We start from the raw sequence: 26,454 nt of genomic DNA on the forward strand, positions 1-26,454 counted from the left end.
GTGTTCCATAATCAGTACAAGTCTTCGAAAGGCTTGGAATAATTGAACATTTGATAGTCCATGTAATAAAAGTCATAAGTCCTTTGCCTTTCCAGTGGAGTCAATTGTGCAAAATATTGCTGCGTGATTCTACTAGTGGTCCTTTCCTCGTTTGAATGCCGGTCTTTAAATCGGGGAAATGTCAAATTTTGGGGGGCCCCTATAAGGTGCAGGAGAAAATTAGCGTCTTCTTCCATGCTCTCAAATTTCCCAATGAAGTCGTAATCTATCAAGCACGGACTGCAAAGTCTACTCACGTGGTCCCAGTGAATGTCCATCCCAACTGGCCGATGGACATCCAACAGATACTGAATGAACTCTTTAAATTGTACTCCGGAGCCTGTCCTTAAAGCGTCTCTGGTGGCGTTCCGCCTATACTTTGAAATGATGGCTTTGCCAAAAACGGGGTGGTAGTAGTTATTGGCATGCTCGAACTTGTCCCGGAAAGCGGACACCAACCTTTCGAAGGGCTCTCGTACGAAGATCATCTTCTTGTAGGTATTGAGCCGGTTGAATATCCCTTTGCGGTCAAAACTGTCCAGCCTCTTTAAGTAGTTTCCGTAGTGGACGGTGTTGTGTTGGATATCCTTGGTGGAAGTGGCCAGGCCGTTGAGGACCATCAGAACCCGCTTCCAGTTGGAGCAACCGGCCTTTGGGACCTCGCAATAAAGAATCTTGTACTTGTCCTCCACAAAGATTCTGGAAACATGATAAGGGGTGATAATCCTCCGGCTGCCACTTTTATACTTTAGGCAGATGTCCTGCATCAGCTTTTTCCGCTGCCTTTGAACCTCGTAGAGCTTTTTCCAGTTGCTGTTCCTGTCGTCCTCCTCTAACCTCATAAGATCCACAGCCGAGCTGTTGATGGGCATCAAGATTGGAGTCTCTTTCAACAGAAAATGCTTCCGCTTCTTCAAAAGTTTTCTCTCATTGTATTTTTTATTGTCTTGCCTGAGAAATATTGGCTTCTTCTGCCTCCGGTTAGTGTTGTGTAAACTAGCCGAGTACTGATAAGGAGGAAATGTCGGTACATCTTGGTTTATGTTCAGGAGCTGTTTGGCGGCGGCGGCTTCTATTGAAGTTCCATACTGAATGTTAGACGTGCAGTCCTGTGAATAGAAGAATAGGGAATTTATTCAGAATTCAGCAAACACAAAGCGTACAAGATACAGTGAAAGGAACACAGCTCGTTGTGTCTGACAAATCCACACACTGTTTCAATCGAAGCGTGAAGAGTTTTATTTTGCTTATTCATGATACCGTCCAAATAAGTATCTTTTTTTTTTTCACCGAACCAGACAGTTGTAGATAAAGCAAAATGAATTTGTTCCATATGTACCACACCACGCTCTGTCAGTCAACATACTCTGCAAGAATATAAAAAAAGTTTAAAAGGAAATCTAAAATCTTTTAAAAGTTTTTAATTAAATGATGTGAATATCGTCAGTTTAACGTGTAGCGGTGGTGTATATGATTTATTCTTTTTTTGTATTTTGGTCAGGACTAGAAAAAAATGTCAAATATTTGCTTACTCTAGTCAAGTAATTATGAAAGGCATATTCATATTTTGCGTTCTCTTTTTGAACCAGCAGGTGGCAGCAGCAGCTTTAGTCTCCTTTTCACATTTTACAGACTCGGTTTTCTTCTTTGATGTAAAATGCCATTTGCTTACTGAACTTAAAGTGACACTAAACTCAGGAGTTGAATCTTAAAATTGCATTTAGGTACCTTGACCTAGGACCACACAGGGACTTGCATACACACATGCACATAAAGTTTGAACTCGATGGACCTGTGTCTTTATTCAACCTCAAATACTATGCAACTATTAACAAAAATGTATCTTATTTGTGTATCACTCGGCTGTAGATCCTCAAATCATCTCTGAATTGGTGCCGACACTATCCTCCTTCTGGGGGGGGGTCTACTTTTGTTCCCTATGGTCCCTGTGTGTGTTGTAAAGTAGTCACCACTCCAAGCTCGCTCCTGGGATGGACTACAATCTCGATACAAATGAGTAAAGTAAACCTGAGATTGTAGTCTACCACAGGAGCGAGCTTGGAGCGGTGACTACAATACAACACACATACAGGGACCATGGGGAACAAAAGTAGCCCCCCCTCCAGAGTGTCGGCAGTGAATGAGATGATCTGTACTTGATTAGCTTCAGTTGACCCCTAATGTCTCCTTAAGGAGAACCTGTCACTACCACTGTGGTATCACATAGGGGGCTTCTCAATCCAATTTGTAATAGCAATAACGTTAAATGAAAAGAAAGTTTAAAAGCATTTAAGTTAAATAAAATCAATACAAACACCCCCCCCCCCGCCACCCCAACACACACGCACTGGGGTGCCTATGTAAGAAAAACAATGATTGCACCACACATTGGCATCTCCACACATGCCGGGGTGAGGGCAACTATTGTATGGCCTTAATTTACTGTTAACTTTGCATGGATGACTTGTAAAGGGTTTTAAAGTGTCAGGTTTTAAAGTGTCACCTATGGACAATTTTGGGTACCGTAGCTTGTCACAGTTTTGCAGGTGTGTGTGCAGTTTTAAGTCTTGACGTGTTTGGTATTTATTTACTCAAAGTAACCTCATCCCCATGAAAGCGTTGCATTGGTTTCAACTGCCACCATTTTATTTTTCAGGGTCTCTGCTTTCAGAAATGGGGGGAAGGGGGGGGGGGTGTTAAGTAATTTTCAGGCCTAAAATGTGAATTTTAACATGTTTGCAAACAACGGCGCTCGCAGCAAAAAGGAGAGCTGACCTTTCTGACCATGTTACATCCATATTTAGAGTGTAACATGGAACACGGTCAGATCATACACATCCCACCAGCATAGGGGGTGTGGCCCGCACCCGGGTGCCACCATTGGAGGGGTGACACCAAAATGACTGACAGTCATTTTGATGTCACCCCCTATGAAAAGTTGGCCACTTGGTCGTGGACGGAGAGCCTGACAGTGTCAGGAGAGGGGACCCGACGGCATCCCCTCCTCTCTCTGCCGGTGTCCATCACCAAGATGGCAGCCGGCATTCGCCAATAAGACCACCGCGCATGCGCGATGACGTCACGGCAGGGTGTCACCCAGTCTCCGCCCCCAGGTGACACCCAGCCTCGGGACGCCCCTGCTTGGGATTTCAGTGCAGCACAGAGAGCACATTGGGACATAGAAGATCACTGGATTTCTGGCAGAATTAACAGATATTATTTGCACTTATTGAACAAATATAACAAAATGATTTCAATTAGATATTTAACAGACCCAAAGAGAGCAAATAAGAATTAATTGTCAGGGTTTACACACACTTTAGTGCTGATCCGTGTAGAAAGGCAAAAACCTTCTCCTGCCTTGTATGAATTTGGGCACTTTAGGTAAAAGCTCTCTCTGGTTTTTGCAGCGGTCCCGTTCGTCTAAACAGCGCCATTAATTACAAATTGTTGTTGCTTTTCCCGCCGCTCCTGAGAGCATCAGCTCCACAACAAAGGCGTGCCGGGGTGACTGTGAAGTGCCCAACTAGAAAGCTCTGAATTGCCGGCAAAACATTTCTCCCGGCAGCCTTGTTAAATTAAGACGCAACTTTCCTCCGTGACCCCGGCTGTCACCCGAAACCAGGAGAGGCTTTTAACGTGCCGCATTTAGCCGGATGTCTGCGGCACCTCTCAAACCGCTTTCTAAGTATCACATCTGAAAAGGATTCACTGACCTGAACAAGTGAAGAGGCAGATCTCAACAACACCGGGGCTCTAACCCGTATAAATTCTCCTTCAGAGAGACGGCGAAGGATTCTCCAGACCGTGGCTGCCGCTATAGTGAAAATGTACCGCGGTGACGCTATGGGGATATTATTTGTATTCAGCATATAATTTTTTTCCCATTTCATTTCTTTTTTTTTATATTTTTCTCCACATCTACCTGCAGGCCAAGCTGTCCAGCAAAAGTGGCAGTAACAGGGTTATGACAAACCATATAGCACTGCCAGAGGTGCATACAGTGCTTAATTTTTTATAAATGCACACGTCTTCAATAGAGAAAAATTGTGCATGTTACTTGTTTTTTGCGATGTCACCCATATTAGTGTTACAGCTAGGGATGCACCGATATATCGGCCGCCGAAACATACCGGCTGAAAATGGCACTTTTGGCATAATGCCGAAAGTGCCACTTTCTGGCCGATACAGAGGTGCATCTGTTCTTTCTCTCCTCCCCGCTGGGCGCTGCTCTGTGTCCCAGAGGGGAGGAGAGAAACTGTCACAGAAGGCCGAGCGCTGCGGGAGGAGAGCGCTGTGAGCGGCCGGCGTCTCTCCTCCCACACCGCCCAGTCTCCTATCACAGATAAGAGGAGAGCAGTGTGGGCAGAGACAGCCAGTGCTGTCACAGGAGGCTGAGCTCTCCTCCCCGCACCGCTTGCTCAGCCTCCTGTGACAGCTGTCAGGATGGAGAGCGGGTACAAGCAGTCAGTGATTGCTGAGTGTTTGTACATAATTGAGGACAGAGTATGTTTACTGCATCCCCAATTATGAATGAATGGGAAGTGATCTACATCACATCTACATCACTTCCTGTTCATTCATAGTTGTGGTTATAGTAAACATACTCTGTCCTCATGTAATGAATGATCAGGAACACTCAGTATAGGGGATTCCTGTTCATTTATAACAAGGGCTGCAGAAAAAGAGATTGACTTTGTGTCCTCAATCTCTTTTTCTACTTTAAAAAGGGAAATATCAGGGGTCTGTTCAGGGGCCCCTAAAAGTAAAGTAAAAAATAAAAATATTACAAAAATAAAAGTTTATACAAAAAATATTTTTTTTTTTTTTTTTAAAGTTAAAATAAAAAACATTTTCGGTTTCGGCCTGACATTTTTTTATTTTATTTTCGGTTTTGAAATTTTAATTTCGGTGCACCTCTAGTTACAGCCTTTAACCCTTTTGCCACCAGTGATGTACGGCACTGGCTGCACGTCCCTGTAAACAGCTCCTCGAAGTTTTTTTATCTGTGTAAAGCTTCTAGAGGCTGGTAAACGGAGCCCCCCACCCAACACCCCTTGTCTTGCTTCCTGGGCTCCTCTGCTCCTTTTGTGGGCCCAGGACCGCCATCATGAGTGTTGACAGGTACCAGGAGGAGAGACCAGTGAAGTCTGTTCGCTTATCTCCTCCCCCACTGAATGAAGCTGGAAGCAATGCTGATTGCATCATTTCCGACTTCTCAGCTGTCATTGGGCAGCTACAGAAGCTGGGGAAGAAGCTGATCGAGCATGATCTGTGTTTGAACAGCTTGTTTGATTTGCATAGGTGACATTAGCGGTCTGATAGACCCCTAATGTCAACTTAAAGAGTACCTGTCACCTCCAATGTGACTGAAAACGAAGACGATTGCGTTACACGTTAGGTATTTCCACGTGCGTCCGAGTGAGAACAATAATTCTAGGGCCATTATTCATGGTTAACTATGAAATGATGACCTGTAGAGGCTTTAAAAGCGTCACCTATGGACAATTTAGGGTACTGTATTTTTTCGCCATTTCACAGGTGCAAGCAATTTTTAATATTGGTGCTGGCACTGTCCTTCCCTCTGGAGGGGGGCTACTTTTGTTCCCCATGGTCCCTGTGTGTGTTGTAAAGTAGTCACCACTCCAAGCTCCCTCCTGTGATGGACTACAACCTCATGTTTAGTTTACTAAGTTGTATTGAGATTACAGTCCATCCGGGGGGGGGGAGCTTGGAGCGGTGACTACTTTACAACACACACAGGATGCATCCATTATAATGAAGCACTACTTCTATGGAAATACACTATACGGCCATATGCTTTTGGAAACTCGATCACCCCATGAGTAAGGGACTCAGACACCCAACATCCCATGAAGTGTCAAGTGCTGAAAGGGTTTTACTGAGACTGCAGCAAAGGCAGGAGACACGGGCCGCTGGAAGGGTGAGTATAATACCTGTTCGGGTGCAGGGACCACTATTAAGATTTTTTTGGGACGATGACAGTGTCACTTTAACAGAAACATAAAATAAATGATACCTCCAAAAGAGAGAGTGGGACTTTCTATTTAAATCTACAGCGGGTATGCAGGTCTAGGGACACAAGAGGGATAAATATACCCTCCAGTATCTGTACTGACCCTTTAAGGCAGGGGTGGGCAACTCCAGTGCTCCAGCTGTGCTTTGACTACAAATACCAACATGCTTCTGCCTCTGGGAGTCATGCCTGTAACTGTCAATCTTGCAATGCCTCATGGAACTTGTAGTTACATAACAGCTGGAGGGTCGGAGTTGGCCACCCTTGTTTTAAGGGGTGAGGGGACACAGTGATACGAGAGGATTCTTGTCCTTCCGCAATGTGTGCTTTCACAAACATCTATAAAGACCTCATTCTAGATCGGGGTAGGCTAACTCCGGCCCTCCAGCTGTGGTGCAACTACAAGTCCCATGAGGCATTGCAAGACACTGACAAGCACACAGGCATAACAGGATTTGTAGTTTCACCACAGCTGGAAGATTCTGTTCAATAACAACGGTTTTACAAAGTGTACACTGTGCAATAAACAGCTTTTATTTTCTAACCTGCGCTAGAGAAATGACCTCCAGAGTCTAATTAGTGTGCAGCCATATTGGATGGGATTTGTATGCAACTCTTTTCCGTTCTGAAATCCCAAACAAACCAGCAGCCTATCCAGCACAGGAGAGGTTAATGGTGGACAAGCATGTATGATGATCGTTGCAAGAGGCACAGTTGTCCACACTTGCCTTGCCTGGCGTACAGTTCAGCACGGAGAAGAGTGTAGGAATTGACATTTGTTGTGACAAAAGATGGCAGGGCTCCAGCTGGGCATAGAGCGAGCTGATGTCTATGAAATCTGTTATCATGCAAATGAAGCCGTTGTGTTGGCATCTGCGCTCCTACGGCCAGACAATCCAACGCCAAGAAACCTCAAGCTGGCTCTTAAGAACAATAACAGGGACTAATCGCAGCCAGACAGGGCTAGCAACATGCAAACAGAATGGATAGGCTGCAGGAAGAGCGGTCGGCCGAGCAGTGTAGACAGGCAAGGGTCATCGTACAGGGACATTATATCGTGGGCCATGCCTGGATTGTTCACTGCTAATCCTGGCTTCACTCCAGAGTGAGTCACTGGCATGGAACACGCATACTGCTGGCAGTCATCTCCCATAGCCCCCTTGTTTTCCTAGATAACCATTTATAATATATTCATTTTAAAACTCCAAACCAATTTTGCATTGCAGAAAGTGAATGTGAACCCAGCCAACAACATATCATATATAATGCTATTTCCAATATTTTAAAATCTGTAGCTTTCATAAAAAATAAAAAAAAAATCCCTGGCGATCCTGCAATGGAGATCCTTGTTTAGACACTTCCTGTTTTAGGGTGGCAACTGCCAATTGTGTTCCTGCATTGTCACCCTGTCACATGGGCTTCCAATGGAGACTACAGGTGGCCTTTCCAACACACATTACACAACGGTTAAGTGTTGTCACCAACAGGAAACCTGCCCTGAAAAATGCCATGCAGCCATCGCTGGAGTGTATGTAGAGAAGGAAGATCACCTGAGGTGACACAGATTGGATGTTCTGCTGTATTTATTTGCATGTGTTTTCTGTATCAGTTTCAGAGTCGAAGGCTCCTTCTGACTTTCGCATCCAATTAAAAATTTTTTTTTAACAAATGGAAAGGTTCATACAAAAGCCCATCAGAACCTTGTTACTATGGAGGTAACAAGGTTCTGATGGGTTATACCTTGAAATAATATACAGGTCTCAGGGAAACCCTTGCAAAAAATGATTACATTTATAGCTTATGGTACATAAATGTGATCAATAAAATCACTTACATTGAAAATCAGTGAAAGCACTTCCCTTTACATAGGGGATCTGCAGGAGAGGTGTTCCCCTACATTGGGTGGTCAGCACGAGAGGTGTCTCCTTACATTGGTTATGGGTAGGAGAGGTGTCCCCTTACATTGGTGGTCGGGGGGTAATTGGAGATGGGTAGGAGAGGTGTAACCACCACTCTAGTAGAGATGCTTCTGGAGTCCATATTAAAAATGAATATGATAATATAACTTGGTCTGCTTACTGACAATTTTGTTTGGAGTTGTTTTCTGATGGTTTTTGGTCAGTGAGCTGCAAATAAAAGCTGTTTATAATGATCTCAATATTGGGGTTGTTTAGCTAACAAAATTATCAAATGGCGATAAAGTTAAAAGTTGCAGCAATTTCTTCCATTTTATTGGCCCGTCTAATTATTTCCGCCAACTCTATAGACGGCGTTTCGGTTAGCCGAGTATAATACATTCTGCACATTATAGACGTTTATACATTACTCTCGTTATGATCCACTTCCAGAACCTTTACTTTTATACCATTTAATAAATCTCTTTTTCATGTGAAACGCAGAGTGAAGAAACCCGCAGTGAGCAAAATGGCCACTAGATGGAGCAATGATTCTTCCACAATTCTTTATCCGGCTTTTCGACAATTTCCAACAAAAAAAACCCCATGAACTTGCAAATTAAAGAGGTTAGTCATTCTTTCTGGAATTTTATACACCTGTGATTATTTTTAAAACTGAGAACGGCAGTTTAAAGAAAAGGTGGAAGCTGTCATGTAAGCCAGAATTTACAATGACTGATACATATATATTGAATTAAAGGGGACAACACCTGATCCTGGATCTCGCTTGCACAGCTTACATTAAAGACAACACATGATCCTGGATCTCGCTTGCACAGCTTACATTGAAGACAACACATGATCCTGGATCTCGCTTGCACAGCTTACATTGAAGACAACACATGATCCTGGATCTCGCTTGCACAGCTTACATTAGAGGGGACAACACATGATCCTGGATCTCGCTTGCACAGCTTACATTAGAGGGGACAACACATGATCCTGGATCTCGCTTGCACAGCTTACATTAAAGGGGACAACACATGATCCTGGATCTCGCTTGCACAGCTTACATTAAAGACAACACATGATCCTGGATCTCGCTTGCACAGCTTACATTGAAGACAACACATGATCCTGGATCTCGCTTGCACAGCTTACATTAGAGGGGACAACACATGATCCTGGATCTCGCTTGCACAGCTTACATTAGAGGGGACAACACATGATCCTGGATCTCGCTTGCACAGCTTACATTAGAGGGGACAACACATGATCCTGGATCTCGCTTGCACAGCTTACATTAGAGACAACACATGATCCTGGATCTCGCTTGCACAGCTTACATTGAAGACAACACATGATCCTGGATCTCGCTTGCACAGCTTACATTAGAGGGGACAACACATGATCCTGGATCTCGCTTGCACAGCTTACAGTAAAGGGGACAACACATGCTCCTGGATCTCGCTTACATTAAAGGGGAGAACACATGCTCCTGGATTTCGCTTACATTAAAGGGGAGAACACCTGATCCCGGATCTCCCTTGCACAGCTCACATTAAAGAGGTCAACACATGCTCCTGGATCTTGCTTCTACAGCTTATATTTAAGACAACACATGCTCCTGGATCTCGCTTGCACAGCTTACATTCAAGAGGACAACACATGCTCCTGGATCTCACTCGCATTAAAGGGGATAACACATGATCCTGGATCTCGCTTCTACAGCTTATATTAAAGAAGACAACACATGCTCCTGGATCTCGCTTGCACAGCTTACAATTGTACATACACGATGTGACGGGTCAGGTTATATTTAAAAGGAGAACATACCTTTTTTGGCTCATGTAATGCAAATTCAAATTTCATCCCTGTAAGAAAAAGAAATGTATTTTAATAACAGTGAGAATAAATCACAACAAAACATTGCTACAGTCTTACAGGAATAGATGGGAAATCTTCCAATGGAGACGCTAGTTCTGGTGACCCCACTGACCACCGGGGATTCAGTCTTACAGGAATAGATGGGAAATCTTCCAATGGAGACGCTAGTTCTGGTGACCCCACTGACCACCGGGGATTCAGTCTTACAGGAATACATGGGAAATCTTCCAATGGGGACTCTAGTTCTGGTGACGCTGCCAACCACCGGGGATTCAGTCTTACAGGAATAGATGGGAAATCTTCCAATGGGGACGCTAGTTCTGGTGACCCCACTGACCACCGGGGATTCAGTCTTATAGGAATAGATGGGAAATCATCCAATGGGGACGCTAGTTCTGGTGACGCTGCCAACCACCAGGGATTCAGTCTTACAGGAATAGATGGGAAATCTTCCAATGGGGACGCTAGTTCTGGTGACCCCACTGACCACCGGGGATTCAGTCTTACAGGAATAGATGGGAAGTCTTCCAATGGGGACGCTATTTCTGGTGACCCCACTGACCACCGGGGATTCAGTCTTATAGGAATAGATGGGAAATCTTCCAATGGGGACGCTAGTTCTGGTGACCCCACTGACCACCGGGGATTCAGTCTTATAGGAATAGATGGGAAATCTTCCAATGGGGACGCTAGTTCTGGTGATGCTGCCAACCACCAGGGATTCAGTCTTACAGGAATAGATGGGAAATCTTCCAATGGGGACACTAGTTCTGGTGACCCCACTGACCACCAGGGATTTCCCTCACTTCCTGTTGTGGCCATTGGAAATCTCACCAATGGGACACAGATGGCAAAAAAATTAAGCTGACGGGTTTTAACTCTCCTTTACTCTATCCAGAACCAAAAAAAAGATTTTGGCTTCAGTTCTACTTTTTCCAGCGCGAGAGTAAGTAATAAAGGCTTGCTAAAACGAAAATTCTATTTGTTTCATTACAAGTGAATATCTGGCAATCCACTGCTGACGGATCAATGTGAAGACTTTATATTCCACTCAGCCAGCCAGGAATAAGAGATTTCAACTGTAAAGATTTTGTGTTTAGTTTTGGATAGAGCAAAGGAAGGGTTAAAACCCATCAGGAGGCTTTATTGCCATCGGGGTCACCTCTGAGGAGATTCACCCTCTCTGTGTGTCCTGATGACCGTTGAGACAGAAATTGATGGGAAATCCTAAACTTTGAGTTGTATGGAACGTATCTGGAAAAATCCCAGCCGGCTTTGTGTTGAAGAGGCGCCCGGCACTAATGCGGCAAAGAGATTAGTCAGGAGTTTTCCCATCTTCAGAAAAAGTTATTTTATTGTATTAAAACACTCAAAAGCAATAAACAATAATACAATAAAGGAGCTTTTTCTGACGATGTGAAATCTCCTGACTAATCTCTTCCACACATTAGCACCAGGCGCCTCTTCAACACAAAGCTGGCTGGCATTTTTCAGATACTTCCCCCCACAGTTTCATCAACAGCTCCATACAAAGTCCACTCAGAGGGACGAAGGTTTGGTTCCCCCAATGCATTGAGAGTGACCACCATCAACGATGAAGACAGACAAATGCTCCACGGGCCTGAGGTCAGGTTGAAGACCATACCATTGGCTTACTGCAACCTATCTAAATGTGAGTAATCTCCATTTTTGTTCCAATAACATATTACAAACTACTTATAAGCGTTAAAACCACACTGGGGTGAATTTATCAAAATTGGGGCAGACAAAATCTGGTGCAGTTGTTTATGGGAACCAATCAGCTTCTCTCTTCAGTTTGTTCAGTTAAGGTATTGAAAATGAAAGAGAGAAGCTGATTGGTTGCCATGCACAGCTGCTCCAGATTTTGTCTGCTCCAGTTTGGATAAATTCCCCCCTCACTGTATTGAGCTCTCTTGTCTTTGTAAAAAAAAAAAAAATAACTTCAAAAACTCTGAGTTGTCACCAGAACAGTTCAGAGAGAATTCCTTCAACTTCCTGTAGTGATGCTGCCAACCACCAGGGATTCAGTCTTACAGGAATAGATGGGAAATCTTCCAATGGGGACACTAGTTCTGGTGACCCCACTGACCACCAGGGATTTCCCTCACTTCCTGTTGTGGCCATTGGAAATCTCACCAATGGGACACAGATGGCAAAAAAATTAAGCTGACGGGTTTTAACTCTCCTTTACTCTATCCAGAACCAAAAAAAAGATTTTGGCTTCAGTTCTACTTTTTCCAGCGCGAGAGTAAGTAATAAAGGCTTGCTAAAACGAAAATTCTATTTGTTTCATTACAAGTGAATATCTGGCAATCCACTGCTGACGGATCAATGTGAAGACTTTATATTCCACTCAGCCAGCCAGGAATAAGAGATTTCAACTGTAAAGATTTTGTGTTTAGTTTTGGATAGAGCAAAGGAAGGGTTAAAACCCATCAGGAGGCTTTATTGCCATCGGGGTCACCTCTGAGGAGATTCACCCTCTCTGTGTGTCCTGATGACCGTTGAGACAGAAATTGATGGGAAATCCTAAACTTTGAGTTGTATGGAACGTATCTGGAAAAATCCCAGCCGGCTTTGTGTTGAAGAGGCGCCCGGCACTAATGCGGCAAAGAGATTAGTCAGGAGTTTTCCCATCTTCAGAAAAAGTTATTTTATTGTATTAAAACACTCAAAAGCAATAAACAATAATACAATAAAGGAGCTTTTTCTGACGATGTGAAATCTCCTGACTAATCTCTTCCACACATTAGCACCAGGCGCCTCTTCAACACAAAGCTGGCTGGCATTTTTCAGATACTTCCCCCCACAGTTTCATCAACAGCTCCATACAAAGTCCACTCAGAGGGACGAAGGTTTGGTTCCCCCAATGCATTGAGAGTGACCACCATCAACGATGAAGACAGACAAATGCTCCACGGGCCTGAGGTCAGGTTGAAGACCATACCATTGGCTTACTGCAACCTATCTAAATGTGAGTAATCTCCATTTTTGTTCCAATAACATATTACAAACTACTTATAAGCGTTAAAACCACACTGGGGTGAATTTATCAAAATTGGGGCAGACAAAATCTGGTGCAGTTGTTTATGGGAACCAATCAGCTTCTCTCTTCAGTTTGTTCAGTTAAGGTATTGAAAATGAAAGAGAGAAGCTGATTGGTTGCCATGCACAGCTGCTCCAGATTTTGTCTGCTCCAGTTTGGATAAATTCCCCCCTCACTGTATTGAGCTCTCTTGTCTTTGTAAAAAAAAAAAAAATAACTTCAAAAACTCTGAGTTGTCACCAGAACAGTTCAGAGAGAATTCCTTCAACTTCCTGTTGTGTCTACAGGACAAGAAGCGGAGGAAAATCTTTAGAATGAGACACAGATGGAAAAAAATAAAATGACGGGTTTTAGGAAGAGAGAAAGAGAGATTGAGAGGAAGAGAGAGAGGGGGAGAGAAAGAGAGAGAGAGAGGGGGGGGAGAGAGAGAGAGAGAGAGAGAGAGAGAGAGAGAGGGTATACAGAGAGAGAGAGAGGGGGGGAGAGTGGGTATACAGAGAGAGAAGGGAGAGAGAGAGAGAAGGGAGGGAGAGAGAGAGAGGGGAGAGAGAGAGAGAGAGAGAGAGAGAAGGGGGGAGAGAGAGAAACGAGAGAGAGAGAGATTGAGAGAGGAGGGGTGTGTTTTTTTAATGCAACTAATCGATTATGACAATAATCGTTAGCCGCAGACCTACATGTGACATGACAGGCAGGTGAACAGCTTTGATTGATCAATTGCGCTATCCCTCTGGTTTACTGCAGGAGTACAAGGGTTGTAGCTGGGGCCCCTAGACCTCCACTGGGCCCTAGGATCCTGCCTAGCTTGCAATCTAAAAGCCAGTTCTTGCACCAATGTTTCCATGTCTTTCTGAGGAATAGATACAGTGTCAGCAGAGGTTGTGTGCAGAAGATATAGAATATGAAAGGTTTTATTCACAGGTTCACAGTCAGAGTTCATCTAGCTATGACACCGGAGCTGTTGGCGACACCGGCAGTACATCGCGCGCATCTCAAATAGAAACCTCGTGTGTTGAAGATGTAGCAGAATAAATTCTAATTCAGATTGCACTCGGGTTCCGTCCTCCCACTGCGATCTCTAAACTCCTGATAGATGGGAATGGGCAGCACACTGCTCACCCCTGCGGTCAGCACATCTTCAGCATCCAGGAGCCGAGACTTTACAAACACGCTATGAAATTCTGCATACTGTTCCCATCAATCCTCCTGACGTGAAGGAGCACTTAGTCATCCGGACTTTTATTTACTGATAAATCTTTTTCTGAAACAGAAAAGCAGGAGGCGAGAGATACAGCGGGAGGCCAATCCGCGACGCTCATAGAGAATGGGCTCTGGAATTCTGGTGACAACTTTCTAAACGGAATCTTAAGGTTGGGGAAGGAGAGAGGACATTGTGTCATCGTGTAAAGAAAAAGAAACAGTATCCCCCCTCTTAGTATTTATATCAAACAGAATAAAAATGGGTACTAATTCGGCCTGGATAACTCAGCAAAGGGGCGACATTGGTTTTACTGAGGTCTGGACTTCAACTAACAAGCAGCCACAATTTTAGGGGAAAAACACCATTATGAATCAATAAAGTTCCGGGCAGATTTAAGAGATACAAATGAATCAACACACTATTAAATGTGTTTTTTAATGCAAACAATGCAAGTACCTGAACTTGATTTGGTGTCAGGCCTTTGCACTCCAATGTACAGTAGAACTCAGACTTGGAAAAGAAGAAGCAGCACAAGGTGCCAATTAACTGTGCTGCAGTATAAGAAGCATGCTAATAGAAGGACAGAGCAGAGTTACAGAGATAGGTTTATGCTTCTACCTTCACTGCCCAGTCACAGATTTGAGAAGGGACAAGATCTGAAATGGTAACCGTGCTGATTGGATGAGGAAGTAGATTAGCAGATAGATGAGCTCATCACTCTGCTGTTCTCCCTTCACTGTCCAGTGACAGGTTAGGGGCGGGTCTATGGGTGCCAAGGCTCAGCAGGATTGGATGACTGCGTGCATCATTAATCCCAGAAGAACGAGGACATCTAGTGGCAGAAATTAAGTACTACAAGAGATGGTTTGAACTGGACTTTATGGGTAAGATTCTAGCTTTTTAAAAAATGTTTTACTTTTGATATATGGAAGGGTTAGACCCAGGGTGCCCCGAGGCCGGGTGTCAACCAGAGAAGATACCCGGTGACTCCCCGCCGTGACGTCAGCCATCTTATTGATACCTGCCGACGGCCATATTGGTGATGGATGCTGGCAGAGAGAGGAGGGGACGTTCACCCTGCGGGATGAGGTATGCCGTCGGGTCCCCTCCTCTCTCCTGAGACTTTTCAAAGGGGGTGACACCAAAATGACTGTCAGTCCTTTTGGTGTTACCTCTCAAATGGCGTCACACGGATGCTGACCGCACTCCCCCGCACACCCCTTGTAACGCCACTGGTTAGACCCTCGGTTTATATATTGCTGTGTGTGTTCTGGCTGGGGCGATCCACTTTCTCTCAGGCTGGTTGCTCAATGATGGCTACACTAAGTGGAAGAGAACTAATTTTGTCCTACAGAAGCTCCTACATGTTTTGTCCCAAGCTGTGATTGGACGGTGAAAGGAGGAGGAGCAGACTAATGAGCTAATTTCTGTGTCACACTGCTTTCTCCTCTCGTCAGCATGCTATTTGTTGGCATATGAGCACTGCAGCACAACTGACTGGCTCCTTGTGCTGCTTCTCCCTCTCTGTCTGAGCTCTGCTGTGCAGCTGGAAGAGGCTGGTACCATGTCATATTCAGGCACTTGCACTGCTGGCATTTAAAAAAAGAAAACATAATGAATGATTACAGAGCTGTATTAATTTGCGTCTTATATATCGGCCTGGAGTTCAGCTTAAGGTAGAACAGAATACAGGTATTTATGCGGTTCTATGCGGACTCAAGCAAAGGAAACCAAAACGATGATGAATACAGAAACTCTTAGGACTACGCAAACCGTAACACATTACCTCCCTTACAATGCAAACATTAAGCAGAGCCGGAACATCTTGCGGGATTCTTATGAGCAGCATCGCCGTCAATAAACGGAATCGCTGGGGAGCCGCTGTGATGCTAGAGAATATTTTTATTTGTGTCATTAATATTATGACAGGGAGACGCTCAGCTGCAGAATGTGAACATTTACATTCATTGTTTGTAATATCAACATGTGCAGGAAGGGAATTTACATAAGTAAATATGCATTATTTCACCAAATGGCTAAATGGATTAAAGGCAAACGGAATAATCTCTATTTTCCGAGAAGCACACACGCGCTCCCATAATTAATCAAGATTAATCTTCCATCTTCAGCGCTGTCACTGCAAAAAACTTTTTGGTGAAGAGAGATAGGAGATATTAAACGGCACCTGTTCTATGCAAGAGAGGAGGAGGATTTCTTTGCTGAATCTGCATTCATGAAACCAGCGACATGACAATGCAGCCTATCCGTTCACTAGAGACCGGTGACATCACTGAGAATGCAGCCTATCCGTTCACTAGAGACCGGTGACATCACTGAGAATGCAGCCTATCCGTTCACTAGAGACCGGTGACATCACTGAGAATGCAGCCTATCCGTTCACTAGAGACCGGTGACATCACTGAGAATGCAGCCTATCCGTTCACTAGAGACCGGTGACATCACTGAGAATGCAGCCTATCCGTTCACTAGAGACCGGTGACATCACTGAGAATGCAGCCTATCCGTTCACTAGAGACCGGTGACATCACTGAGAATGCAGCCTATCCGTTCACTAGAGACCGGTGACATCACTGAGAATGCAGCCTATCCGTTCACTAGAGACCGGTGACATCACTGAGAATGCAGCCTATCCGTTCACTAGAGACCGGTGACATCACTGAGAATGCAGCCTATCCGTTCACTAGAGACCGGTGACATCAATGAGAGTGCAGCCTATCCATTCACTAGAGACCGGTGACATCTGCCTATCCATTCACTAGAGAGCAGTGACATCACCGAGAATGCAGCCTATCCATTCACTAGAGACCAGTGACATCACTGAGAATGCAGCCTATCCATACACTAGAGACCGGTGACATCACTGAGAAAGGTTCCCTCCAAGCACAATAGACAGTTCAGATTTCTCCACATTCAAAATATAACCATCTCCTTGTCCTGCCTTACTACATCAGTTTATAGAAAATCTAAGAAGAAATTCAGTCCTCAGACGGGTTTTGGAAGGCCAAGAATAAAATAGAGATATTCCCCCCAGCTCCTGCTCCCTCCCAGCTTTTCCTCTAGCTGTTCGGTGACACATCTGCTTCCTCCTCTCCCGCCCCACACAGAAGAAAGTCCAAAGGAAGCAGCAGGAAGCGCAGCTGACAAGAATTCATTACCTGAGGATCTTTCACCTTGTGTAACATGCTAACATCATCATTTTCACTGTGCATATTTGCGGGGACACCATAAATTATCACCTTTCCCCGTTCCCGGTGATCACATTACCTCACACGGAAAATGAGGTAATGTGTATTTTTAGCAGAGCTCTGGAGCAGTGTTTACACAAGGGGATAACACTCTCATTGTCACTCGGTGGCGACCTGGAAGGTGAACGTGTACGGCTTGTGTTTGGTCTGCAGAGAAGACGAACACACCGCCAGCAAATAATACTTTGTCAACGTAGATCCAGGCTTTGTCTATAGGATGCAGTGCAGCAATGTAGACCCAGGCCTCGTCTATAGGATGCAGTGAAGCAACGTAGACCCAGGCCTCGTCTATAAGAAGCTGTGAAGCAAGGTAGACCCAGGCCTCGTCTATAAGAAGCTGTGAAGCAAGGTAGACCCAGGCCTCGTCTATAAGAAGCAGTGCAGCAATGTAGACCCAGGCCTCGTCTATAAGAAGCTGTGAAGCAAGGTAGACCCAGGCCTCGTCTATAAGAAGCTGTGAAGCAAGGTAGACCCAGGCCTCGTCTATAAGAAGCTGTGAAGCAACGTAGACCCAGGCCTCGTCTATAAAATGCAGTGAAGCAAGGTAGACCCAGGCCTCGTCTATAGGATGCAGTGAAGCAACGTAGACCCAGGCCTCGTCTATAGGATGCAGTGAAGCAAGGTAGACCCAGGCCTCGTCTATAAAATGCAGTGAAGCAAGGTAGACCCAGGCCTTGTCTATAGGATGCAGTGAAGCAACGTAGACCCAGGCCTCGTCTATAGGAAGCAGTGAAGCAAGGTAGACCCAGGCCTCGTCTATAAGAAGCAGTGAAGCAAGGTAGACCCAGGCCTCGTCTATAGGATGCAGTGAAGCAAGGTAGACCCAGGCCTCGTCTATAAGAAGCTGTGAAGCAAGGTAGACCCAGGCCTCGTCTATAGGATGCAGTGAAGCATGGTAGACCCAGGCCCCGTCTATAAGAAGCTGTGAAGCAAAGTAGACCCAGGCCTCGTCTATAAGATGCATTGAAGCAAGGTAGACCCAGGCCTCGTCTATAAGATGCAGTGAAGCAACGTAGACCCAGGCCTCGTCTATAGGAAGCTGTGAAGCAATGTAGACCCAGTCCTCGTCTATAGGATACAGTGAAGCAACGTAGACCCAGGCCTCGTCTATAGGATGCAGTGAAGCAATGTAGACCCAGGCCTCGTCTTTAAGATGCAGTGAAGCAAGGTAGACCCAGGCCTCGTCTTTAAGATGCAGTGAAGCAACGTAGACCAAGGCCTTGTCTATAAGAAGCTGTGAAGCAAGGTAGACCCAGGCGTTGTCTATAAGAAGCTGTGAAGCAAGGTAGACCCAGGCCTTGTCTATAAGAAGCTGTGAAGCAAGGTAGACCCAGGCCTCGTCTATAAGAAGCTGTGAAGCAAGGTAGACCCAGGCCTTGTCTATAAGAAGCTGTGAAGTAAGGTAGACCAAGGCCTTTTTTCTAAGAAGCAGTGGAGATCCAAAAGAAGAAAAACTGTATTCTAGCTGGTCCTCTAGGGCAGGCTTCAAATAGAAAAGTAACATCCATATATGTGGAATACCGGGCACATCCAAAATATGGGAGCCCTCTGGAGACGGACTGGGCAACTGGCTATCATACACAGAGCAGACTAAATGGCCAGTTACCACTAACCGACTACGGAGGGTTAATAAACCCTCTGTGCCAAAATTCATATATTAAAGTAGACACGATCACTTACATTGCTTGAAGCCTTTCATGCTTTGCAATCACCCACTGGGGTTTCTGCTTTAAGGGTGGCTACGTTGTGATGGAGGGTCTCATGGAGCCACCCTTATGAGCGTGCTCCCAGCTGAGACTACAGCAGGACATTGTGAGTGACACCTACAGGCTGCTCTGAATCCCTTGACTGCTAGTCACTCCCCTGCTCTACCTCCTCAGGATTTGACTGACAGTGGTTTAACCTCTCACCACAAGCCCTGATGAAGGGTTAGCTCCCTGGCTCCAAACTACTTTGGCTTTGTGATCAAGTATTTTATGTCACCTTGGAATAAATATATATATATGGGTTTAATCTCAGACTTTCTCGGTTACAAACCAAGGACATAGTGGAAACTCTTTGGAGTGGAAAAACTGCCAGTGGCAAGAATTCAGACATCCCAATCAAATATCCCAACACTCCCTACAACTACAACTTCAATTGTTCACCATTGCCAGTAAGGTGGACTAGTGATCCAGCTGGCATGATTGCCTTGTTGTTGGCATCACAAGACACCTGCACATACCTTCTATTTCCTATAAAAGTTACTTTCAGTCATTATTGGGTCCTCATTAAAGGAGAACTATGAGGTGAGTGCTTACTACTCACCTCATAGTTCTAGCCGACCTGTGACAATGAGACGGTTACAGGTCGGCTCAGTAGATCGGGAGGTGAGCGAACACATACCGGCGTTCGCTCACCTCTCGATCCTGTCACGGCTCTCTGCCGTGACAGGGGAGGGGCTGGATTCCCCCCTTCCTGCTCCGATCCGCCAGCGCTGACTGGCGGAACGGACGGGGCAGGTACAGCTGGCATTGCCTTTAGATAGGCAGAGCCAGCAGTCAGTTACGCAGCTGGGCGGATCCCGGCACAATTGTCGGGATCTGCTTCAGCTGCGGCGTCTCAGTATACCGTGAGCTACAGCTCGCGGTATACTGAGCCTAGGGTGACGGGAGGACGCTAGTTTGTGTCCTCCCGTTACCCTAAGGAGAACTATGGGAAAAAGACTTAACCCCATAGATCTCCTTTAAGCCTGAGTGCCACCTTCACTAGGCTTGAGAACCTGGATATGTACAACTTTCTGGGCTCAATGTGGTGTCTGAAGATCCTAGGTAGAATAACATCATGACAATGACCAATGACATCATCTCGGTCTGGCCTGGGAAGGCAAAACCCCCCCATAGAAGAACTATAGGGCCTTAACAGTGCAAAACACATCTACCAAAGTAGGAATGTTGAGAATATAGTGTCCATGGGGTATTTGGTGTGTACAAAATTCTGGACTTCTCAGAAATTCTATACCACAGAAAAGTCAACTATGGGGGTGAAATGTAATTACTTAATTACTTTTTATGTAAAACGTTCTAGATGAAGCCTGTTACAGGTCACCCAAAATCCATATTTTACTTTTGGCCGATGCTGGAGAGTAAGAGCATCTAATGCTTTCTTGCTTGGGTTCCCTGGTGTGATTGCTGTAGAAATCAGAACTGGGTCTCACTTTTCTTGTTGGTTCTTTTATTTATTTAAATTATGCAACACGGGGTGTGGGAACACTACCCAAGGTTAACAAAAACTCCCCCCAAAAAGGTGGGTGACAACTGAGCTGGGATCTATGGCAGAGAAATCTCAACACTGCACCCCACAGGGGGAATAGGAAGACATGGAGAAACTGCCCACCAGCCTCCACCAACTGCATAAATGAATAGTTTATGGGTGGTCTGACCTTTAAAAGGGACTATCACATGGAGAATCATGGAGGTTGTCAATGCTGAACTAGCAAGTTAGCGAGCTGTCAGGCCGAAGCTTTGGATTCAACGCTTTCCAAGTCACCAACCTGGAATAGGTTATAGAGAGAAGGAGCCCCCTGCTGCATATTTGAAACTCATGCTTGCGTTTGACCTGTGCCTCAAAAGTACTTAAAGCATATTTAACCCCAAGAACAAAATTAGAATATATTGCAGCTCATTAGTCCTTGCATGCAGCGGCTGCATTAGGTTTCTTTATTCAGCCTTTCAGCATTTTCCTCGAGAGGTCAGCAATGGCACAGCCTTTACTTCCCTCATGACAGCGTCCCTTTAAAAGGTTCCCTTGGATTTCACCGACTACTGAGTGGGAAAACATTGTGTTCACAGTCACAGCAGAGGCCAGCAAGATCTTCAAAATGCTACTGATGCCTCCGCTGCCTTTGTGATGACTGCCAGGGAGAGCAGCTTTATAAGATGTAGTCAGCACGCCCTTGCAATGCTTCAACAATGCTAATACTACTAATTGTTCTCGTGTCTTCGTACAGATCAGTGTCACGGGCTCTGCTCTCTCTCTCTCTGCGCTAAAAGATGTAGAACTGAGGAAACATTTTAACATGATGGCATGGCGCTCCGATACCTCTTTAGAAGGAAGACTCCCAAGTATTGTCTCTCTGCAGCTGGTGCGCTTACAACAGAGACGTGTCACATCACGTTTGCCTCTACATGCAGGAGAGAAGCTTGAAGAGCGATGAACTCCGCCAGTAAAATTACATTGCCGGAGATCTTCCTCTTGTAATCAAATCGGAGTTTAGTATTCCAGTGAATCCTTGACATTCTCAGCATCTAAATCCTCCAGTCAGTTTGCAACATGGCAGGGTACCATAAATTTTATTAACATGAGCAGCGATGAACATCTCTACCCACTGGGCATGGGGAGGAATTGTTCTCTTGCTACGCCACAGCAATTACTGGCCACTTGTAAACCCATTAGCTGATGTAATAGGAGCTGCTTTAACGTGAAATTCCAAGCCGAGGGGAAAGAAAAAAATCCCTCCAGGTCAGCTTTGTACATTGTATGAATTTTATTAAGATGCATCTCAAATCCTTACCTGCATCTGCTTTGTAGATGTTCAGATAGGCCACTCATGGCCTCTGGCAGAGGATCTTTAGGAACTGATGTTAAGATAGGAGGTGCTAAATCTGAGATTGCTCCTAAAAAAAAAACAACATACCCAAAAATTTGTGAGCATCTGACCAGCACACTTGATGCTTCTCTTTCCAAACCCATGGCCATTAGTATGGACTTGCCCCTGCTCTAACAGCCTCCACTCCAATGGGAAGGCTTTCCACAAGATTGTGCACTGTGTCTGTGGGAATTTGGGCCCATTCAGCCAAAAGAGCATTTATGAGGTCAGTGACTGGTGTTGAAAGACCTAGCTCACAATGCCAATTCATCCCAGGTATCCAGTATGGTTGAGGCCAGGGCTCCATGCAGATGACTCGAGTTCCCCACAACAAACTGGTCACACCATGTCTTTATGAAGCTGGCTTTGTACACAGGGGACAGTCATGGTGGAACAGAAAAGGGCCTTCACCAAACTGTTACAACAGGGCTGGAAGACCCAATTGTCGACAATGTCTTTGTATACTGTAGTATTAACAGAACCTTCACTGGAAAAAACCTGAATTCAATCATTTGGGGGAGTATTCACATACTGTTGGCCAAACTGTAGATATGTGATAGTCAAGTGTCTACAAACTTTGGCCATACAGTGTAGGACTTGCGGAGTGAATTATTTTTTTTAAAGGAGAACAGTGGCTCTCGAGCAAGGGTCAACCTGTTTTGGTGCCTCAGAAGGAAAATAGATGAATTAGAGCTCCGTACTAAAGGATCTGGAGTTTGAAAATGATGTATTCCATTGTACGTATCCCAAAAAACAGGTTAACCCATTTCCAGGGTCAGGTTGCACCTCCCTTATGGGAGCTTTGAAAGCTGAAGGTGGAAGGAAAGGACTATTTTAATTAGTAATACTGATTCCACTTCTTCCATCTTATACAGCATTTTAAGCCCCGATAGAGGGATTGCAGCCTGAAACGAGTTGAACTGCAATTTTGAAAAATTAAAAATAGAGCTACTTAGCAACTGGGATGTGGGCAGGCCTCTCAGTGTCCTCAAGTACAATGCAGGACCACTAGTCATGATATTGGAGAACTGCAAGTGGTCGGGCAGCAAAGAAGACTTGCAAGAGCAAGGAATTTCACCTCCTCCCCTAACCAATACCAGTTCAGTGTGGAGGGCCCACTGGTTTTCTCGGAGTTCAGCTTTAAGGAGTTATAAGTCATTTTGTTTCCAATAATGAAGAAAAACAAAGTACGGCCATCATAATTTTAATTGAACTTCTTTTACCATGCCCCCACCCATTCTGCTTGGCCGAACCAGAAGACTGGCCTCCTAGGGCATCAAACTTTAGGTGACCTTCAACCTCAAGGCTGACGTCTCAGACCAGGTACGTAAAGCTAAATTAGGGTTCGAATGCCAATTTCTTACAAGCCAACCTGTACGGTTATGATAACTTATGGTTGAACATTCAGACTCTAGCAGAAGCCGGATCTCTTTAACGCTGGCCACAGTAAACACCACTCACCGTCAGGTCACCTAGTAATTATAAGGCGACATGTGTGGCGTTGGCATTTGCAGGAAAAGCATTTACCGCTGGAAACATACTTGTTAAAGGACACAGATCTAGATTTGAAATGTCACAGCCCGGAACCCGCGGAGTAAACTCTCAGGGCCTCGCTAATGTAGAATCGGAGTTGGGAGGAGAGAGATTGAGTCGTCGCAGATTAGGGCTGATAAGTGGCACGCCGACCCCGGTCTGTGGCGAATCGGAAATCAGAGGCTTGATCTTCCATTACGCTGCCGGCGACAAACTTAAAGCATGAGAGCCGACGCCAGCTACAAACAGAAGTCAAATCAAGTGTACGTCAGGAAGCAAGTGACCCCGCGCGGAGCAGAGGTGCTTTATGTTGGCGATGACATTGTGTGCGCCGGGAAGTTGGATGAAAGGACGCGGGACTCTCCGGTCTCTGGAGGAAAATCGGAACGGCGGTGTTACATGTTCAGAATTTCTACTTATTTCTGTCTCTGACAATAGCACGGTGCTGCCTTGCTCCTGGAAGGGCTGCTCCGTGTCAGGCTTAATATTTAAAAGCGTACGAATGACGCCTTGCACACCGGCGCGGCTGCCTTTTACAGGGAGCCTGGAGGGATGAAAATATAAATGCTTCGCTGATATTTAAAACCCAACTCCAGGGACGCCGGACACTCTAATATTTTGTTGGACCGCCTTTAGGTTTTATTATGGCACGCATTCACCGTGGCATCATTTCGACAAGCAACATTTATTTCCTGCCCGAGTTGCATTAGTTTTCACAAAGATCTTGTAGTGATGATGGGAAAGTCTGAGCACTGCGTAATGTCTTCTCCAGCACATCCCAAAGATTCTCAATGGGGTAAGATTTTGCACTCTGTGGTGGCCAATCCATGTGTGACAATGAGGTCTCATGCTCCCTGAACCACTCTTTCAAAACTTGAGCCTGATGAATCCTGGCATTGTCATCTTGGAATACACCCAATGTGCCACCAGGGAAGAACAAATCAATTGATGGAAAAACCTGGCCACCAGTATATTCAGGTCGGCAGCTAACCTCATTTTTGGGGACATAATGTTGCTGAACCTAGACGTGACAAACGGACGCAACCCCAGATCATAACACTTACCTATGTGCTTAGCTAAATCCAGGTGGTGCCTTTTTTTTTTTTGGCAGGCAGTGTATAAAGGGAACGGTTTTACTTGCCAAAGGATTTGTATTTCAGTCCATTCAGCCCCATTATGCAGCACAGCTTTGCTGATATTACAGCACAGCTTAATATCAGCGAAGCATTTATATTTTTATCCCCACAGGCTCCCTGGAAAAGGCAGCCGCGCCGGTGTACAAGGCGTCATTCATACTTTTTTAAATATTAAGCCCGACACGGAGCAGCCCTTCCAGGAGCATGGCAGCACCGTGCTATTGTCAGAGACAGAAATAACTCAAAATTCTGATAAGGTGGATGACACCACTTTATCCTTTAGAATTAGGGCTAGCCCCAGTGCGTTCTGGTTCGATGCCAGAATGCACTGGATTGCATCCTGTCCGGCTCATTGTGTTCTGGGGTAGGAGGGGGCATGGCGGTGCACTGAAGTCAATGGCACCGCAGCCACGCCCCCCCGGCCCACAGTGTGATTGCCCACAAATCAATGCCTGCGTTCCAATCTGGTGCGGTCAGAAAAAATACTGCATGCACTATTTTATTTGACCGCACGGAAACGCGTGGCAAATCAATGCCTGCGTTCCTGTTCTGTGCAATCGCACTACGGACGGGAGGCGTGGCTGCGGTGCCATTGACTTCAATGGCCACTCCTGCCCCAAAACGCAGTGAGCCGGCCGGGATGCGATCCAGTGGGCCAAATTAGGCCTGAATGAACTGGGGCTGGTGTGAACTAGCCCTTAAGGAATGTAGTGGTGTCAGCTCTTCACCACCAGCCTGCTGATTGGACTATAAAGGAACAGCGGGGGTCTGCCAATCTTTCTGCTCCCTCTTCCTGTCAGTTTGTTCCGTTCCAGCAGACTTGGATGCAGTTTACTCAATTGGCTCCTAGTATTGCCCTTACAGTCCCCTATACAGCAGCACTCACACTGGAAGGGGTGAATACCAAGTCCAATTCAGTTACTTACACGATCTGTATACAGAACAGGAGGTAAGAGGTCATGTCTCTTCAAAAGGAGAGGAAATCCCCTTTTCAGTTGTCACTGACATAGGTGTCCCCAATGGAAGATTTGTCCTCTATGCCTGCTCAAAATTGTGGGTTTTCCATTAATTTCAGTCCGAGTGACAAAGCTGACCAGGACGGAGGGGGTGAATCTCCCCAGCAGACACACAATAAATCTAAACTGGCTTCAGATACACTTTAAAGCTGTGCGCCCCTGCCTCTGAACTATGGAATGTCCTGAAGCTACAAAAGTCACTTGCTGACAGCAAGAGCAATTTACCAGCAGCATGCGAGAGATACCACCATGATCAGTGGTGTGTTTGGCTGAACTGATTTTTAAATAAAATGCACCTCAACACACTAATGTGCGCTGATATGTGCTGCTGCCCGCCTCAACACATGCATTGCCTTGGAGCAATAGGGTGCCATTCAAACCAAATGGCACCCCACCCAGCGATGGAAATGCAAAGGTGTAAATGAGCCCTGAAGGTAATACAACAGTAGAGAAACCACTCTGCGGGAGCTGCCATCAAATGGAGACACACCAAATTAGGGGAGGAGCTTGTTTACAGTTTAGTGTACTAGCTGTTGCCGTGATGCCATACTGGAAGAAGAATGGCAAGGCATGGGTGACACACTGCAGATCAGCAGTACGAAGCCGCACCACTGAGGTGTTCTAGCGTCTCTGCACGACACTGGCCACGCACGTCAGCCCCGGCCGTGGGGCTCACTATTTATTATGTCGGGTAATTAATTGTTGGCTGGATTTCCAAGCGATGAGTTCATATCAGAGGGAAAATGCAATTGT

General features: G+C 45.4%; 1 protein-coding gene across 1 annotated transcript in view; it reads right to left on the reverse strand.

The window, feature by feature from the left end:
* Positions 1-7: 7 nt before the first annotated feature.
* The window catches only part of CHST8 (carbohydrate sulfotransferase 8), a 189,097-nt gene continuing 162,650 nt past the window's right edge, over positions 8-26,454 (reverse strand). The window contains exons 3-5 of the mRNA XM_018562893.1: positions 16,364-16,383; positions 9,808-9,845; positions 8-1,148 (exon numbers count right to left, since the gene is read on the reverse strand). Coding sequence (XP_018418395.1) covers positions 12-1,148; positions 9,808-9,845; positions 16,364-16,383 — 1,195 coding nt within the window. The 3' untranslated portion in view covers positions 8-11. The remainder of the gene's footprint in view (positions 1,149-9,807; positions 9,846-16,363; positions 16,384-26,454) is intronic.

The sequence above is a fragment of the Nanorana parkeri genome, unplaced genomic scaffold (assembly GCF_000935625.1).
Source record: "Nanorana parkeri isolate BGI_ZX_2015 unplaced genomic scaffold, ASM93562v1 scaffold609, whole genome shotgun sequence".
In the NCBI taxonomy this organism is placed as follows: domain Eukaryota; kingdom Metazoa; phylum Chordata; class Amphibia; order Anura; family Dicroglossidae; genus Nanorana; species Nanorana parkeri.